The following is a 19,730-nucleotide window of genomic DNA, read 5'->3' as shown; positions in this document are numbered from 1 at the left end:
AATATATATTCAAAAATGTTATAAATAAAGGTTTTAATTATCCCAAGCAAGCTTGAAAATGTACAAAAAGTGATTTGATTTGACACCATATTAACCAACTTTGAATACCCAATTAGAATATCCTGTCATCATAAATCATAATCAATAGCACCTCTGAAAAAATATTTACCAGAACGGTGAAAAGTAAGCTTAAAATCACCGGAAGTGCCTGTACCAAAATTCCACCAATGAAAAGCAGTGAAATAAATAAATATTTAATTAATTAAACTTTATTTATTTATTTTCTTTATATTTCTTTTTACCCTTTTCCCTCCTTTTTCTCTCCCTTCCTTTTTTGCCCCTCCTTCGTTCCACCCCTGTCCACCCCCCTCGTCTCTTCTCTCCGATTTCTCCAGTTTGAATACTCGATTTGATCCTTTTTCTCTTCTCCAATCGCTTCATTTCTTTTGATTTTTTTGGAGTTTTTTTCGATGAATTTTTTTGTGGGTTTTTTTGGGGGTTTGGGAGCTCAGGTGAGAGATCTGGAGCTCAAGGGAGGGTTGGGGGATGGCTTGGGTTGGAGGAGTGTAGTGGAGGTGGTGAATGGAGTTCGATCTCGATCGGTTTGATGGTGTTTGGAGGGATTGAAGTAGGTTTTAGTTGGGAGTTTGGGTAGTGGGGGGTTGATGAGGATTGGGAGCTGGGAGGAAGTAAAGATCGCGGCTTCAAGATGCACTTCGCCAGGCTTGATGACTCCCCGATGTTTCGGAAGCAGGTGAGTTTTTCTCTGTTGAAATTACTTCACAGTTCATATAATCCTTCAAACTTTGTTCTTTTTTAATATTTGAGTGGATTAATAGCTTTTGTTTTCTAGTTTTGATTTGAATATTTTTAGATTTATGGTATCCTTTAGTTTTGAATTTCACTAAGTCGATAAAGGTGATAGGTTAGCATTTTGTAGTTTCTATGCTTGCTGGTTGGATTATAGTACTATTTAGGCACAGTTTTGAATCAGTGAGCGATATCTTTGGTATCTGAGAGAGTTGACTTATAAATTCAATCTAAAGTTCACTAATAAGTGAGGTTTTTAGTTCAGAGATTTTTAGTATGGCGAAGAAACAGAGTGTTTTGACTGGAAAATTTGAATGTTTGACAGAAATAAGATTTGGCTACATCTTCGTTACTTGGGGATATGGATGCCTGTATGATTCTTATGAGCTGTTGCATGTTTGGAGGTTGGAGTATTCATTGAATAGCTCAAGGACAGTTCCATTGGCTGTCTAACAAAAATATCTTGTTGCGATCAACTGTTGTTTAAACTTTGAGATTACATTATTTCTATCCTATGTCTTAGTGTTCAACAGAACTTTGACCTTGTCATCTGCAAGTCTGAGCTGTTTCATTCCAATTAATTGGGTGTATCATGACAAGTTGATTGTGCTAGAAAGCATAATTATAACTTCAGTGGGATTCTGAAATATCTGTGCCAGTTATCTATTATTATACAACCTCAATCTTCTGTCATGCTCATGGGATTGATTAGCTGGTTAAACATCTTACTACTATTTCTCAAAGTAATTTCCTGTGGTAATTGGCATGACATTGAAAAAATTGTTCAAGTTTACGTATAATGTTAACTAAATTCTGTGAAATAAAAGTGTCTAAATCATGTTAGTGATTGCCATCAAATTAGTACAGTTGGTTGTCATAAAATGCAATAATGATGATAATGAGCTAACTATTTTATGAATGCTCTACATCTCCAAGCTTCAAAATTTCAGATGATTGAGACTAGTCTTGAGGTCCTTTGCAGTAGTGTTAAGTCAATTGATGTGTTCCCAAATTATTTTAAAAAACATTCCACTTTTCCAGCAAATTGTGTAGCAGACCATTTTTGGAGGCTGGTCCACCCCACTTTTATTCCGGTTGAATGGTTAAATTTGGTCTTAGAAGATGGTACCTGATAATTGGAGAACTATATCACTGTAGTTGGTGAGAATGAAGAGAAGTATATCTATGTAAGCATTACTAACTGTAGTGGAAGTAACTTCATGATGGCTTGAGATATGGGTGGAATAGAAACAAAAACATTATTTGACATAACGCCATAAAGTTCAATTATTCAAGCCATTTTTCTTCTTCCAGATCCAGAGGGAAGTTATATAGATGAGCAGATTGACAGTAGCTCTAATTTATTATTATTTTCTGTTTTGGCATTGAATGGTATTGACCTGCTTTTTGATGGACAGATTCAGTCGCTTGAGGAAAGTGCAGAAACATTGAGGGAGAGGTGTTTAAAATTTTATAAAGGCTCTCGCAAGTACACGTATGTCAAAATTTTCTCACTTGAGTTAATTTGTTGTCTGAATTACCTTTTAATTTGGGAACTGTTATGTATGAAAGTTTTGTAATTTTGTACAATTTCTTTTCATTTCTATTATGAAATTTTCTGCCAAAATACACTATTCTTTTTTTACAGTTTGGATGGTATTGCATCCTGTTCTTTGATGAGTGGCAAATAATAAAACAACAATATTTATGAAATAGGGATGAACTTTGCTTTCATTTGGTAGTTCTGATTTAGATGTAAACATGATAACCCTAAATTTGATCATCTTTTGGTAGCATAAATTTATTTTTTTTATAGATTAATGTCTAGTGAGGTGCACATGCCAATGCATGGGTAAGACTGCTCTATATCTCATGTAATGGACTGGATTGTGAAAGCTCAACATATATTTGGTTGCTAGTTGCTTTTTAACTTTGAGATATAAATAGAGTGTATTGAACTATTTAACTTGTATTATGATAATTACAACAAATTTACTTTTGTGGTGGTTCTTATGCATATACAAAGGTATCTTTTTTTGATCTCTAATGTAGCATTTGAAAATCTTGGAAACCTTGAATTGGTAATGCTGGACTATTAGACTTCTAACTCTTTTTGACAAGATAGAAGCTAGGCCTTTTTTTTTCTTGGCCCAGCATTTTTCCAAATCAGCAATCGCTTTTCATAAGATGGTGATTGGGAATGCCATTATCTGATTATGGTACCTACTGTCAATTCTTTATCCTATTTCTTTAACATTTCACAAAAAGGTTTTGTGGCTGGCAGGGAACAACTTGGAGAGGGATATGATGGGGATATTGCCTTTGCAAGCTCTCTTGAAATGTTTGGTGGGGGGCACAATGACCCCATCAGTGTTGCTTTCGGCGGTCAGTCCTTTGTTAAGATAATTTGGTATTCTTAACTGTTAAAAAGTAAATTAAAGTTGTGCTACTGGACATTGTTTATTCTATTCAAGCTAATCACAATTGCGTTTATGTTTATTTAATTGCATATGAATCTCTAGTTTTTCCAGCTCCATGTTCCTTGGATGAGCAAATGTTGTGGTCACCGTTGAGATACCATCACATTTGTCCTTTAGTCTTTTTTCCTAGCTGTCTAACCATGAGAGATGGATTATTTGTCTGATTGTGTATTCGTGGCATTTGCATCTGAGTGTAATTCCTTCAGTTTGTGCCATAAATTAATGAACATATGATTTTCATGGGTTTTGCTGAGTATAAATTGAGTATATTGAAGTAAGGCTTTCAAAAGTTTAAGTTTGTCATTTTTCATGGCATTTGCATCTGAATGTAATCAACACGTGCCATGCATATCATTTTTTTTTAACACATTTTGTAAAGCATAGATTTGAGCTTTTGGGTTGGGTTGAATCAAGTCCAAATAACATGTTTGGTTTTCATCTAACATGGTATTAGAGCTTGGTCTATTTGGTTTGTTTACAATGTTTCTAGTTCAAATAGACTAGCATGTATTAAGGGGTGTATTAGAGTGACTAATAGTTCCATATCAGTTAATTTAATAAAGATGGATTTGAATATATAAGTCTAGGTCTTTTATCCTATTAGCTTGAACTTTTGGGTGAAATCAAGTCCAGACAATATGTTTGGTTTGCATCTAACAAAATTGAGATTATGGAAGTAGGGTCTTGAAAATATCATCTTGTTGTGTCTTGCACACTGATGTACATCAATGCCTCTAGCGCTATCTGTCTAGCTTCTGGGGTTTTATTCTTTGTTTTTTTGTTTGTCTTATACAATTTTGTGTGTTTTGCAGGGCCTGTTATGACCAAATTCACAATTGCCTTAAGAGAAATTGGTACATATAAAGAAGTCCTACGCTCCCAGGTATTGTAAATTTGAAATTACAATGTAGCAACGTGTAGTTCATCGGGTAATGTATGCTTTATGGTGTTTCTATAACTTGTTAAGTCATTGTCAAATCATCTCTTATGTCAAGAAGATGAGGTTGGTTTAGGCGCACAATGCTTGTGAGAGTAGGGACATGAGTTTTTTGTTGATGAATGGCTGTCTACCAGCTAGTGGCTGTGGAAGTCTATCTCATTTGGTTTCTAGTTCAAACCCAAGCATTTTATGAAGTCAGACTACGAATAGAAAGAGAATTGATACTTGGGAAGCTTAACACTTACTTGATGTTTTATAAAGAACCAAGATTAGATTTCTTTATAATTTTTTAAGCATTAGTTTCATTACTTGCCGTTAATTTGATGTGTGCTCTGCCTTCCTTTTACAAAGGGAACTTACTTAATGAGATTCGGTAATTTGAAACAAATAAGAAATGTTGTATGCTCATGGATAGCTAACTGGAAACATTATCTTAGAGTTGAGTCTATATATATTTTCGTAGTTAATTTTTTCTTGGTGTACCTTTGTTTCTTTAGGTGCTTGCCTTCTGATTTATTTCCGTCAGCTTGATCTCTAGTTCTCTATCTGATATAGTCAGACTAGTATGTTTTTGATTTGATTCTTCAGATGCTGATGATGCTTGTTTTGTGTTTTTTAAGGTTGAGCACATGCTGAATGATAGACTTCTGCAGTTTGTTGACATAGATCTGCATGATGTCAAGGTAAATCTGATCCTGCTTTAAAAGTTAGTTAATGGAATTGAGAAGTATTTGGACTGGCCCCTGTTTTTTTAATAGTCAAAGCATTCAAAATTTTCTTGCATTTGCATTTTCTACTCTCAAAACAAGGACCTGCATGATAGACTTCCTCGATTTATTGACATAAATCCGCATGATGGCAACGTAAATGTGATGTTGTTTTAGAAGTTAGTTAACGGGATTGAGAAGTACACACACACACACACACACACACAAGAATGATGGACTTCTGCAATTTGATGATATTGATCTGCATGGTGCCAACTTAAACATGATCTTGTTTTAGAAGTTAGTTAATGTGATTGAGAAGTATTTGAACCAAAGTCTGTTTTGTAACAGTCAAAATATTCAAGAATTTTGTTGCATTTGCATTTCTACAAGGGTGGACACACGCACGCACAAACACAAACACAAATTACAGGATTGTAGAGATATCAAATTGGTTTCATTTTGGACACGGGCATGCATGTTGCTATGGCCTTATACTAAATGCCTAAGCTCTTAGAATACACTTTAGTTGCTAACTTAGAGAAAATTATAATCATTGCAGGAAGCGCGAAAATGTTTTGATAAGGCCAGCCTTGTCTATGATCAGGTCTGTTTTCCATAATTTATGTCAAAAGAGTGATCACTCTTTACCTTATGGTTACACATTAGAAATGCAATGTTGATTTCTAAATTTCATGATCACATATTCTATACCATTCCTGCTGTTCTAGTTATTCATATATTATAGTTTTAAGTTCAAATGTGTTCTTCAAATCTTTAGCTTGATCCACAAAAACATCTTGTTTGTATAACCAACCTGCATAAGACCGAAATTTTGTGGTGTGGAAACCTTACAATAGATTAGCCATTGTCAAAAATCCATGTGATGCCAGGCTAATAAATTCTAGATTTGTTGGATTATAGTGAATAGAGATATGCAAAAAAGCCATTAGAGTGATATTCTTTGAAGAGAGCATGTTTGCATTTCAAAATATTACTTTTGTATAACTAGGAAAAATTTTCATTTTCCTAAGAGGAATTTGAGCTGTAAGTTGGAGAGGCCTTAATTAGATGAACGGTATCTGAACACCGAGTGAAATGTGGTTGTAATACTGCCACTTATATGATTATCACTGCATTATACAAAAGACACAAACCTCAAGAAACTATAATAGCAAAAGAATTAGTCATATAATTTTGGAGTGAGGTTCCTTTTCTGAGCAAACTTAGCTGTTCTAATGTAATTTTTCAATGGTCTTACTCTTAGAGAACTATTGGTCATTGTTTCAGAGAAATTCATAACTTGAGCAATAAACCTCCAAACCAATCAAGAGTACTCAGCTGCTATTGCTTTGTAGAATATGCAAGTGACGATAATGAAAAGATTAAAGATAATAAAAAGGTTATAGTTCTGTGCTTGGCATGCATACCATAAAGTTTACTTGTGAATCATTTCAAATAATTGTTAGATTTTATATTTTGTACTAGTGGCCCTATATGGGTGCTACATAAGCTTAGGGGTCTTACACCAAAAATCTCAAGACTTAGTGGCTCAACCCCTATACCTATATATAAACCCATTACATTTCTATCACACAACCGATGTGGGACTATATTTCTAACACCCTCCCTCAGGTTCAACTGAATCAAATCTTTTTTTTTTTGTCAGTTTGAATTTGCTCAGACTTGTACACCAAAGGTCTGTTTTTATCAGGACTTGTACACTATTGTGTCTCAAAGGTCCTACACACATAAACTTGTACACTACTTGTGTCTCAGAGGTCCTACTCACATGGACTTGTGCACAACTTTGTGCCTCAGAAGTCCTACTCATATGGACTTGTACACCACTTGTGTCTCAGAGGTCCTACTCACATGGACTTGTACACCACTTGTGTCTCAGAGGTCATATATCTTTTTTTTTCAATATATATATATTGGGTTGCATTATATTTCTCTGATACCATATTAGATTTTATATTTTGTACTAGTGGGCCCTTGTATGGGTACTTCATAAGCTTAGGGATCTTACACCAAAAAGTCTCAAGGCTTAGTGGCTCAATCTCTATACCTATATACAAACCCATTACATTTCTATCATACAACCGATGTGGGACTATATTTCCAACAATAACCAAATACACTTGTCTCACTTGTGGTTTCCTTATAAAAAAATGGTTTATTCTTTAAAGATAATAAAAAGATTATAGTTCTATGCTTGGCATGCATACCATAGAGTTTCCTTGTGAATTGCTAGAGTTATGTTATAGTTTAGATTGGTTAATGGGCCATATTGGGCCCATACCACAAAGCCCCCAATATTTCTTTATATATATCCTTGTATTCGTTTCCAAATGAATAAACAAACTATTTTTCCTATTCTCACATGGTACCAGAGCACTGGGTTTAAACCTTAGCTGTCACCGCCACCACTCCAAAACCCTAGCCTTCCACCCGCCGCCACTTATCACTCGTTGTTCCTGTTGTCTATGAGCACCTGGTATTGTTCCTCAGCTTTCACCAGTGATGCCCTTGTCTCGTTACTGAAGGATTTGTCTCTTCATCATCATGTCTTTGTCTTATGATTCTTTAGTTAAGAATCTCCCTGTTCCTGTTGGTTTATGAGCACTTGGTGATGTTTCTCAGCCTTCATCAGTGATACTCTTGTCTCGTTGCTGAAGGATGTCTCTTCGTCGTCATGTCTTCGTCTCATGATTCTTTAGTTAAGAATCTCTATGTTTCTGTTGGTCTATGAGCACTTGGTGATGCTCCTCAGCCTTCACTAGTGATGCCTTTGTTTCGTTGTTGAAGGATTTGTCTATTCGTCATCATGTCTTAGTCTCATGATTCTTTAGTTGAGAATCTCTCTGTTCCTGCTGGTCTATGAGCATGTGGTGATGTTCCTCAACCTTCACCAGTAATGCCCTTGTTTCGTTGCTGAAGGATTTGTCCTTTCGTTGTCATGTCTCTTGATTCTTTAGTTAAGAATCTCCCTATTTCCGTTGATTTATGAGCACCTGGTGATGTTCCTTAACCTTTACCAGTGATGCCCTTGTTTCGTTGATGAAGGATTTGTCTCTTCGTCGTCAAGTCTTCGTCTCATGATTCTTTAATTAAGGATCTCCATTGTATCTTGCAAAAGTTAGATGGGAGGAACTATGTTTTTTTAGGCCCAGAGTTTTGAGCAGTTCCTTATGGCGGATATCTTTACCAAGGTTTAAATGTTAAAGTCTTTTGTAATTTATATAACAAGCTGGGCATGTTCGATATATATGTTCCAGCTAGAGGGAAGTGTTAGAGTTATGTTATAGTTTAGATTGGTTAATGGGTCATATTGGGTCCATACCACAAAACCCCTAATATTTCTCTATATATATATATCCTTGCACTTGTTTCCTAATGAATATACAAACTATTTTTCCTATTCTCACATGAATTATTTCAAATAACCAAATACACTTATCTCACTTGTGGTTTCCTCATAAAAAATGGTTTATTCTGTCTAATTTTAAATGTGTTTATGCATCATGATGATTAATCACCTCAAGAATCTGACATTGACTATTTCCAGTGCCTATCTTGTTCAACAGGCTCGTGAGAAGTACTTATCACTGAAGAAAAGCACAAAAGCAGATATTGCCAACGTCCTAGAGGAGGTAAATAGCAGTTTGCCTTTTTCCCCAGATAATCATGTTTATTTTGGATGACATAGCGATTGTGTTTGTGAATTTTGATGAGTAGGAATCTGTCACTTAGAGGAGATAAACTAATATATATTTATTTTCTATCAAAATGATTCAGGAGCTCTATGCTGCAAGATCTTCCTTTGAGCAAACACGTTTCAATCTGGTAGGTGCATTGCATTTGCTAAAAACAGGTGCATCAATCCACTGTCATCATATGGTGGTTCGGAAACTCAAGTTGCCTATTTTGTGTATATCTAGGTCACTGCCATTTCTAATGTGGAGGCGAAAAAGAGATTTGAATTTCTGGAGGCTGTTAGTGGGACAATGGATGCTCATCTCCGCTATTTTAAACAAGTATTTCTGCCCTACGTATCTTTTATAGGTTATTGTTGTTATAATAACTGACTTTTATGCCAAGGTGCTGCCAGTCATCTCTTCCCTTAGAAGAGATGTTTCAGTTTCTTGTGGGGTCATGATCTAACACCTCCATCAAGGATTTTTCAGTAGAATTTGATGCTATTCTTTTTAATGTAGGGGTATGAGCTTTTGCATCAGATGGAACCATATATCCAACAGGTTAATATTATCAATTTAGTTCATTGATGTGCATGCACTTTCTTTCATAATGAAGGTTTCTAGCGTTTATATGAAGAAAATTTGGAGAACTATTGATGTACGATCAACAGTTGGTGTTGTTAAAATAATGCCATTTTTATGGGTGGTCTTATATAATATAAAATTCCTATTTGGTAACTTAGTGCAGAATAAACATGCTGCTTTCTCATGATTACACAAATAAACCTGGCACATCTTAGATTTTTTATTGATTTGATTTATAAGTAAATTATTATCTTTAGCTATGCCTATATATATCCTATTAGTTTTTCATTATCTTGATGGAGTTTATTTATTTATTTGTTTTTATATGCCACCAATGCTGACACTGCCTCATAGTCGTAGTACAGATGATCCTTGCGTATTTTTACTTTTCTTTTTTTCCAAAAAGAAATGCTTATTTAGTGATAGAAACATATAGGGGAAGATAGATGCGGACAAGCTTGATTTGGCATGTATGCTTTAGGAAAATGCCCCCTTTAAAAATTAGGAAGTATTGATGTGAAGATCTGTGCAAGATATTAGCAACTGATACCTATTTATCCATTAGCTTGTCTAGTTTTCACTGTATTATTTAGAATCAGATGATCTAGGTACTTCTTATATCTCTATTCACTCCGTATGTCTTACTGGGGTGGTTAGGAGTTACCGACTTGACTTCCAAACCAGAAATTGCTTATTTTGGAAACTGATTTGACTGCATCAATGGTAGAGTATCAGTGTTATAGATCTCACTACTGTTGTAGAAATAAGGAAGAAGGAACTCCATGACATTGTTTATTCTCCTAGAGAGATTTACAATGGACATATATAGGCATAAAGGCAAACTAATAAATCAATTTATGATAGGATAAGTTGTTAACATACTATAAAATATAAACTACACAAAACAGAAACTGAATAATCATTTAATGTACCTTACCACTTCTCATCTTCTTTTGATCTTTTTCACAAGTGAGATTTTCATATGTTTGCTGGTAAGCTATATATTATGATTTAGTTTACTTGCTTATAGTGGTTGTTTTGGTATCAACAACTTTACATATATTCACGTAAAACAAGCTATATATGACCTGAAATGGGATTGTTGATGCTTGACTTCTGATATTTTGAAGGTATTAACTTATGCACAACAATCAAGGGAAAGGTCTAATTGTGAACTGGCAGCTCTGACAGAGAGGATGAAAGAATTCAAACGGCAGATAGATCAAGAGAGTCGATTGGCTTCAAATGGTGCACATTCTTCTCCTAATGGAGATGGTATACAGGCAATTGGAAGAAGTTCACACAAAATGATAGAAGCAGTGATGCAGTCTGCTGCAAAGGGAAAGGTAACTTCTTCCTCAGACGATGGCTTCATGGTTCTTTATTTCATAAAATTCTGGTGTTTCAATTTCATTCTCTACTTGATGGGTATTTCTAATATTTGAAGGTTCAAACCATCCGTCAAGGTTATCTTTCAAAGCGTTCCTCAAATTTGAGAGGTGACTGGAAGAGAAGGTTTTTTGTCCTTGATAGTCGTGGAATGCTCTATTACTATCGCAGGCAATGGACCAGGCCATCTGTACGTCCTTTCTAAGTGAATTGATTTAGAAATAGTAATAAACTTACCATTTGGGTTTGGTTAATTGTTGGGTTAGCCAAACTCTCCAACCAAACACCGTTGAATTATTCTATTCATATATATATATATATATATATATTGTAAAAATTAAAAGTGTAAGTGTATACCATTTAATTTTGATCAGTTTTATTTAAGTTGTCAGCTTATATAAGAATTTCCCACCAAACAAATTTTCAAAAAGTATTCCCCTCCAACATGCACTCTGACTCATCAACCAAACACAACCTTTATATTTTATTTTTGACTTGTGTGCTCTAGGGAAGTCATAATTCCAGTCATAGGGGTCACAGTTCTGATCATGGTTCTGGATTGCTAAGCCGGTGGTTCTCATCTCAGCATCATGGTGGAGTACACGATGAGAAGTCTGTCGCACGTCATACTGTTAATCTTTTGACATCAACAATTAAAGTTGATGCAGATCAGTCAGACTTGAGGTTCTGCTTCAGGATAATTTCACCAACAAAGAATTACACGCTGCAGGTAGAATCTCAGGGCAACATTAACTACCTTGGTGGTTTTATTCTTTCAAATGTTGCTACATGGTATCATCTCAATGGAATTGAATTTCAGTTTCTTGTAGACTATGGTTGTGGTTTTTAATGTAGGCAGAAAGTGCTGCAGATCAGATGGATTGGATTGAGAAAATAACAGGTGTTATTGCTTCGTTATTGAGCTCTCAGTCTCCTGAGCAGGTTAGACTTAAATCTGGAACTTCTCATTGACCATGTTCCTTACTTTGTTAATTCATTGCAACTTATCATGTATTATTTTCTAGCGCCTTCTCACCAGTCCTGCTAGCAGTGACCATCAGCAAGTTGCCAGTGAGAGTAGTTCTTTCAGTAGCTCTACTGATTTTGATCACGTCGCTGAAGAATCGTCATTGGATCGACATTTCATTGCCGGGCAGTTAGATCGATCAACTAGAAGCTCACAACAGCATAGGTTCAATATAAAACATGAGAAACCAATTGATGTACTAAGGAGAGTACCTGGAAATGACATTTGTGCTGATTGTGGTGCTTCTGAGCCTGATTGGGCATCGTTGAATCTTGGAGTTCTTGTTTGCATTGAGTGCTCTGGAGTTCATCGCAATCTTGGTGTGCATATATCAAAAGTAAATCTCAATCTTAATTGTCTAGAATTTTTTTATTTTTTCCTTCATCTCACTCCAAATCAAGACATTTATCTTTTCTGAGTGTTAATTTCTATTTGATATTTAGTATTTGGAGAGAGTGTGCGTCATGTTTTTACCATTGATTTCACAGTTTGGATACGGGCATTAGAAATTTAAATTCTATTGAAGGATGCCAATGAACTGAAACTTGTCCTTCATGTTACTGTGTAGATTTTCCCTTGCAGTTCATTCTCTATCAAGTAATAATATTATGGTTTTCTTTGCAGGTAAGGTCTTTAACACTTGATGTCAAGGTATGGGAACCTTCTGTAATTAATTTGTTCGAATCATTGGGTAATACGTATGCCAACTCCATCTGGGAGGAACTGTTGCTCATTGCAACTGATGAAACATGTGGAGAAACTGCTAGGTAATACTACTTGGTAAAATGGAATGCTTTGAACTGTCAAAGGGTTTAACTCCTTCCTTAAGTCTTTGTTTATGAATAAATAAATGTCCGTTGATGTTTTCATGTTGCAGTTTCTGTAAGTTTGAGACTAAACAACAGCATATGTTTATCAGTAAACCTAAGCATGGGGATCCTATTTCAGTAAAAGAGAAGTTCATTCAAATGAAGGTATTTCAAGGAATAGTTCTTTTAGAATTCCTTTCCGTTGCCATTGTCATTGTGCTGATTTTCCGGTATCTGGTATACTCTTAGCAAGTTGTTTTTAACATTTCTTATCAGATGAATTAGAGGACTTATTAATTATAGATTAATAGAATGTTGTGGGAGAAAGATTGAATTCATCATTGCAGTCTGAATAAATCTTTATTAATCTCAGGGAATCAATTTAGTATGGAATTGGTCAATGTTACTAACTCCATCCAGTTATTCAGCAAAAGATGGGATAACTGCTAGGTTTTATGATACTGCGCATGCTGCCATGATAATCACAAGAAGTGCTTATCATTTGATTTTTTGAGAGGCACATTTGTATGGATTGTGAAAGCGTGATCTATTGCTCATTGTCACTGATTTTTGTTGTGTTCATGAGCTCAACATAAGTTAATATGCTAATGCTCGTTGCGTATCATTCAAATTGCTGCTTTTTTTCAAAGTTATGATGGTTGGTTTATAACTGAAATTTTTCTGTCTGTATTCCCTTTGACTGTCCAGTATGCGGAGAAGGCATTTGTTCGGAAACCAAAACCGGAGCAGAGTCCACTCCTCATTGCCCAACAGATGTGGGACAGTGTCCAAGCAAACAACAAGAAAGCAGTATATCATCTCATAGTAGCATCAAATGCTAATGTGAATGTTATATATGGGCAGACATCATTCGTCTCGCCTTTGACTCTTGCAAAAGCAATGCTTCTGCAAGAGCAACCAAGTGCACTGTTGGATAACACTAGCTCCTTTCCAGGGGATGAATCCCATTTGAAGAGTTCTGCTCCAAGTTCTCTGAATTCACAGAGTGCTAATGAGGACAGTAATGAATCCGGTGAAATTATTGAAGGTCTGACCCTGCTTCATCTGGCATGCCAAACTGCAGATGTAGGCATGGTAGAACTTCTATTGCAGTATGGTGGCAATGTTAATATTACTGATTTGAAAGGCAGGACACCGCTGCAACATTCCATTGCCAAAGGAAGACATGTGATTACCAAGCTCCTGCTTTCCAGGTAAATTTCATTATCTATATTCATTTTTACGGAATGAAAAATAACGGAAGCAAAGGCATAATGTAATGACTTTATTTGTTGTATGTATTCAGAGGAGCTGATCCTCATGCTGTTGACATGGATGGCAAAACTCTGTTACAACACGCAATAGAGTCCGGAACCATCCATGATGAAGAGGTTCTTGTTCTGTTAGAGGATACCAATCTATAAAGTGATGAAAGGCGGACACTAAAGAATCAATTATGGAGTTTTTACTGGATATTCTTTTCTTCAAGCAGCTAATGGCTCTTTGCCCATTAGACTATCAACCAATCAAGCTTGTTATGTTTAGACAGTTATCATATTGCAAGCTTTGATCTGAGCTGTTTATAGGTATAGGTGTTTATTTAATCTAATTGTCTTTCCTTGGTTTTGAGTTGTATGTCTATTGTTTGAGTTGTGTGCATTATTATTTTTATCAGGTATTATATATTTTATTAGCGTATATAGTTATGCTTTTGATGTTTCCGGATTTCTGTTTTGTATGTACACACAACAAAATTTTAAAATTAAAAATATATAAAAATATTGTTAAGTAAAACCTTTACTATTATTTATCAATGTCACTTTATGTGTTCTAATTTTTATTCCACTCATCACATTAGATTTTATCTGATACATTTTATTCTTTGACAAAAACTAAAATTTTCCCGTTTTCACTTTTCAAGAGTCAATTTCTTTACGTCTCTCTTTAAGTTCCATTCAAGACATTGCGTTAGATTTTTATTTTTAAAATTATTTATTAGGTTATCATTTGAGAATATTGATTTTCAGAACTAAAATATTTGGATTTGTAAAAATATTATAGCTCAGTCTTAAATTTCAATGATTCAATTTCCTCCAATTTCCTTAAAATAATAAACTGCACAGTAGGAAGAAGAGACAGTGCAAGCAAAGAAAATATAAAATAAATATTAGGAAACATCATTCATTGTGGATCCCTATTACCACCAAGTTAAATAAAATGTAAATTATTCATGTAAAATGAATTTTTATTTTTACAATACTATTTAAGTGTGTTTTCACATATTCCACACATTACCATTCATGGAAAAAGAATGAACTTATGATGAATCCCATTTGTTGGCCATAATTAGTTCACTAATACTACTCCAATTAGTCTCCAACCAACTAATCACTAAGAAAAGATAGACATTATATATCTGACTAAAACCACAAACATATCATGCTCTGCCATTACACTTTGAGCAGATATTCCAAATTAACAAAAAAAAAACAAATATCAACTATAAAATATTTGACCATCATCATTTACATTACTTGTATGATGAATAACATGAGAACAGATAAAAGCACAAAGCTAGGAATGCAAATTGTGACCCTTCTTGATTCTTTCACTCAAAAGCAGAACTTAGAAGAAGAAGAAGAAGAAGAAGAAGTAAAAGTTGATAATCCAAGACAGTAGCACTCTAGAGGATAGCACTAATAATTGAACCAACCCCTTTTTACCTCCTGGTTTGTCAGTAACCTCCATGAGCTCAAGAATCAACAGTCAAGTCTACGTCCCCATCATATATAATCAGTGAGAACCATGTCTCTCCCTTGCTCCCCCTTCCTGCTTTTTTTTATTCCTTTGATGCTTCGGACTTCTTGTATCAAGATTGGAGACACAAACTTGAAGTCAATCCAGCTCCCAGGTCCATGACCAAGACTGAATGATATATATATATATATAGTTCATGCATGAATGTTCTTCATGCACTGTTATCTTTCTTGGGTTTAATTATCTGGATTTGTGAACTTTCAAGTGCTTCTTCATGTGTGAACTCATAGTATGATAACTATCAAGTCTTTCATGCTGTTCTTTCTCTCTTTCTTTCTACTGAGTTTTTGGTTGGATGCAATTTTACAATTTTTTTTTTTTTTTAATAATAGGTGACAAACGTCTTTTTTATATGAATATAAACAGTACCAAACAGTACTGAAACCCGGATATACAGTATAAAAATAGTATAAAAATCCCGGATGAACAGTATATGAACATTGCGATGAACAGTACTATCGGGGGAGGGGTTTGAACCCATGACCTCCCCTTTATACTTTGGTGTCATACCATTGGGCTATCCAATGGTTGATAATTAATCCTAATTTTCATTTAGTTGCTGAGGGATTATTATTTTTTTTTAAAAAAAAAAATCTCAAAGCTTGATTTTTTTTCATTTGCCTTCACTATGTATTTATTATTTTTTAATTTACTACATTTAGTAATCCATCTTAATTAAATATATATATATATATATATATTGGTGCACTTGTATGATATGATTATTTTTTGCTTTTCTGTTTTTAAGTTTCTTAATTTTTTAGGTACGCAAGGTAAATTTTGCATTAACAACACCAAATTCAAGTCATATTAGTTTACCATAAATTTAGTATATAGATTAAAAAAAAAACATCATCAAACAAGCATTTATCCAAGTTATTGTTCTATTCTATCATAAGGTTTCATTACTTAATTCAAAAATTTAAATTCTAAGCCAATGTTTCCACATTCTCAAAGAACGCGGTTGAAGTTCACCCACCAAATTTGTTTTATTGATTTTTTTATCTTTTGCCATTACAAATTATTTTTTTGATGATTAGCTAACTTTCAAGCTTTCAATTGGTGATAATGTTATGGATTAATGGCTTAATCCAAACTCAATTCTCAATCACCACCTAAAGAGTCACATTCCAAACCAAGTTTCTTCTAAGATATATTGAGTATCAAATATTAAATAATAAAAGATCCAATATGAATAACATAATTCCAACAAACTAACCTCATGGAGTTATAGATCCAATGAAAATATTACAAAAAACAGTAAGATAAGTAGAAAATAGCTTTCCACCAGAGCTGATAGCCGAGATGCTCGCCAGAGCTTAACACCAGAACCAGACGTCTCTTTCTTCTTTTTCTTCTTCTTCTTCTTTTTCCTCTTCGCTACCTTATCCCTTCTCTTTCTTCCCCCTTTTATAGCCTCCTTACACGTAGGCGTAATTGCAGAGCTCCACCTCTTCACTCGTTGGCCACGCTGGAGTTTGTAACAAACCCTTCTAGACGTGTGCCTCTCCTTTTCATTCTTCTGCTCCTGCGCCAAGCTGTCTTATCTCCTTCCACGTCATTAGCTCCGCTTTTCATTAATTTTGTTGCTAGAATATCATCCATCCTCCCCTCATGTGCTGAACATTTAAATCCGAAGTCATTGGTTCCCCCTTGCTGCTAGCCCTAACAATACCCCCTCTTTTTACAATGACCTTGTCCCCAAGGTCTAAGTGAGGGAAATAAGAATGCAAGAGCTCACAATCTTCCCAGGAAGTATCATCCACAACATAACTGTCCCATTTCACAAGCGCTTGACAAACAGAGATGCTATTTTTGAGAATGTTGCGAAATTGTAGCACCGCAACAAGTTGAAGGATATGACCTTGTCCTGTGGTAATTAATGGCGATGTGGCCTTATAATCAGTGTGATCGCCCACACATTTCTTCAAAAGAGACATGAAACACTAGATGGATACCAACACTTTTAGGCAATTGCAACCTATATGCAACAACACCAATTTTTTGTATAATTGGAAAAGGCTTAAAATACCTCATACTCAGTTTTTCATTCCTACGCAAAGTAATAGAGTGTTGACAATATGGCTGTAACTTAACAAATACCCAGTTCTCTTCCTCAAAGGAGACCTTTGTATGATGTTTATCAGCAAACTTCTTCATCCGATGCTAGGCCCTCAACAAATTATGTTTCAATTGGGATAAAACTGTATCTCGTTTCGGCATTAATATGGAAACCTCTGGCGAATCATTCTCATTAGAATAATAAGTAATCAAAGTTGGAGGATCACGTCCACTCACTAATTTGGATGTGGTTAATTCTGCACTGCAGTGGTAAGAAGTGTTATACCAAAATTATGCCCAAGGTAATAATTCAACCCAAGCTTTTGGATTGTCTGAAACAAAACAACACAGATATAATTTAAGGCATTTATTCAAAGCTTCAGTTTAACCATCCGTCTGTGGATGACATGCTGAAGACATTGACAATGTTGTGCCCATAACCTGAAACAAATGTCTTAAAAAACGGCTTAGAAAAGCTCTGTCCCTGTCACTAATTATAGTTTTTAGAACTCCATGCAATTTTATAATATGATGAATAAAAACTTCTGCCAAGATAGCGCTAGAAAAATTTGCTTTTAATGGAATGAAGTGGCCGAATTTGGATAGCATATTAACCACCACAAAAATAACAGTAAATCTTATAGAATCTTATAGAAACTGGTAACCTCATGATGAAGTCCATTGAAAGATCCTCCCATATTTGTTGTGGAATAGGGAAAGGTTGTAGAAGACTCCTAGGATGAGTGTGATTAGATTTTGCTTTTTGACACACAAGGCAGGATTTCACAAATTTCAGCAATGTCCTTGAGCATGCCCTTCTGGAAAAATTGATGAGCCATCCTAGCATAGGAGTAGAATGGAATTCTTGCAGTAATGTTTGTTTCAATTGATGATTATCTAGAATCAGTAGCTTACCCTTGTCATTAATAGAATCAGTTGACTAAATATTTTGAATAATAGCCAGACAATAAGGGTTTTGCAGCTGTGATTATTGAATGTGTGAAGACAATTGCAATGAAAAGCACTTTGACAAAGCATCTACAACCACATTATCCTTGTCGGGTTTATATTCAATATGAAAATCATACCCAAGTAACTTAGGAAGCCACAATTGCTACTTTGAAGTCTAAATGGTATGTTGACATGAATGCTTCAATACTTCTTGGTAAGTTCTTATAATAAATCTATGGCCATAAAGATAATGGCAAAATTTGCTGACTAATTCAGTTATTGCATAATTTCCTGTACATAGGTTAACTATTTCTGCATGCTCAAAGAAAGTCATTTGGAGAAATAAGCTATAGAATGATGATCTTGGCTTAATGCAACACCTATGCCAATCTTAGATGCATCAGTTCCAAAATGAAGGGTTGAGAAAAATCAAGTAATTTCAAGATAGGTGCAGAAGCAATGGTGTCTTTAAGAGTCTGAAATGTTGATAGAGAATCTACAGTCCACAGAAATGAGTCCTTTTTTAAAAGATCAATCATTGATTGAGCTTTTAGTTCATATGCTTTAATAAATCTTCTATAGTAAGCACTGAGTCCCAGAAATCTTCTCAATTATCTGACATTAGTTGGTGTTGGCCACTGCAAAATAGCATCCACCTTAGATTTATCCATATAAACACACGTTGCTGATACTACATGACCCATGTATTTAATTTGAAATAGAATAAAACAACATTTAGAATATTTAGCATACAATTTATGTTCTTGTAGAGTGATGAGGACTTGCTCCAAGTGTAATAAATGGCTATCCCAATCTTTACTGTAAACAAGGATATCATCAAAAAATATGAGAACATGTCTGCGCATTAAAAAACTGAAAATACAATTTAGTAAAGCTTGAAAAGTTATTGGAGCATTTTAATTATAACCCAAAGGGCATAACAAGCCATTGAAAATGGCCATGGTGAATCCTGAAAGCTGTTCTATGTTTGTCCTCATTATGCACCAAAACTTGATGATAACCAGTTCGATCTGAGGTCTAGCTTGGAAAAAAAATTTGAGCTCCACTCAATTCATCTAACAATTCATCCACTGTAGAAATAGAGAATGCATCTTTATGGTACCTAATGGCATTCAAGGCCCTATAATTGGTACAAAAACACCATGTACCATACTTTTTCTTGACAAGTAACACTAGTGAAGAAAAAGGACTGATACTTGGTTCAATTAAGCCTTCCTGCAACATTTGATTCATCATTGACTCTATTTTAATTTTTGGCTGTGGGGATATCTATAGGGGCTAACTTTGACTGGTGGTATATCAACTCGTAATGGGATGCAATGATCACAATCCCTTGGTGGAGGAAGTCCAATAGGGAGAGAAAATACAATTTGATACTTTAACGATAATTGCCTTAAGGATTCAGGCATGTTAGTAGGAAATTCCAAGTAGA

The 19,730-nt window shown here is 34.8% G+C and overlaps 1 protein-coding gene across 3 annotated transcripts; it reads left to right on the top strand.

The window, feature by feature from the left end:
• Positions 1-319: 319 nt before the first annotated feature.
• LOC120249678 (ADP-ribosylation factor GTPase-activating protein AGD3-like) lies at positions 320-14,146 on the top strand. 3 transcript variants are annotated; one of them, XM_039258271.1, is made up of 19 exons: positions 320-754; positions 2,229-2,305; positions 3,095-3,195; positions 4,103-4,173; positions 4,851-4,913; positions 5,500-5,544; positions 8,528-8,593; positions 8,739-8,786; positions 8,882-8,977; positions 9,158-9,199; positions 10,354-10,569; positions 10,671-10,802; positions 11,199-11,342; positions 11,468-11,554; positions 11,638-11,976; positions 12,264-12,406; positions 12,517-12,613; positions 13,157-13,662; positions 13,755-14,146. In XM_039258271.1, exons 1-19 carry the CDS (start codon positions 710-712, stop codon positions 13,870-13,872), a joined length of 2,436 nt encoding a protein of 811 aa, XP_039114205.1. In that variant the 5' UTR covers positions 320-709; the 3' UTR covers positions 13,873-14,146. The 3 variants fall into 3 exon arrangements, with proteins under 3 accessions (XP_039114205.1, XP_039114204.1, XP_039114206.1); XM_039258270.1 differs by having other exon boundaries at positions 11,121-11,342; XM_039258272.1 differs by lacking the exons at positions 320-754; positions 2,229-2,305 and having other exon boundaries at positions 3,181-3,195; positions 8,509-8,593; positions 11,121-11,342.
• The last annotated feature ends 5,584 nt before the right edge of the window (positions 14,147-19,730 follow it).

The sequence above is a fragment of the Dioscorea cayenensis genome, chromosome 19, assembly GCF_009730915.1.
Source record: "Dioscorea cayenensis subsp. rotundata cultivar TDr96_F1 chromosome 19, TDr96_F1_v2_PseudoChromosome.rev07_lg8_w22 25.fasta, whole genome shotgun sequence".
NCBI classification, from domain to species: domain Eukaryota; kingdom Viridiplantae; phylum Streptophyta; class Magnoliopsida; order Dioscoreales; family Dioscoreaceae; genus Dioscorea; species Dioscorea cayenensis.
The sequence above is the reverse complement of the archived record's forward strand: the minus strand, read 5'-3'. Positions and strand labels throughout refer to the sequence as shown.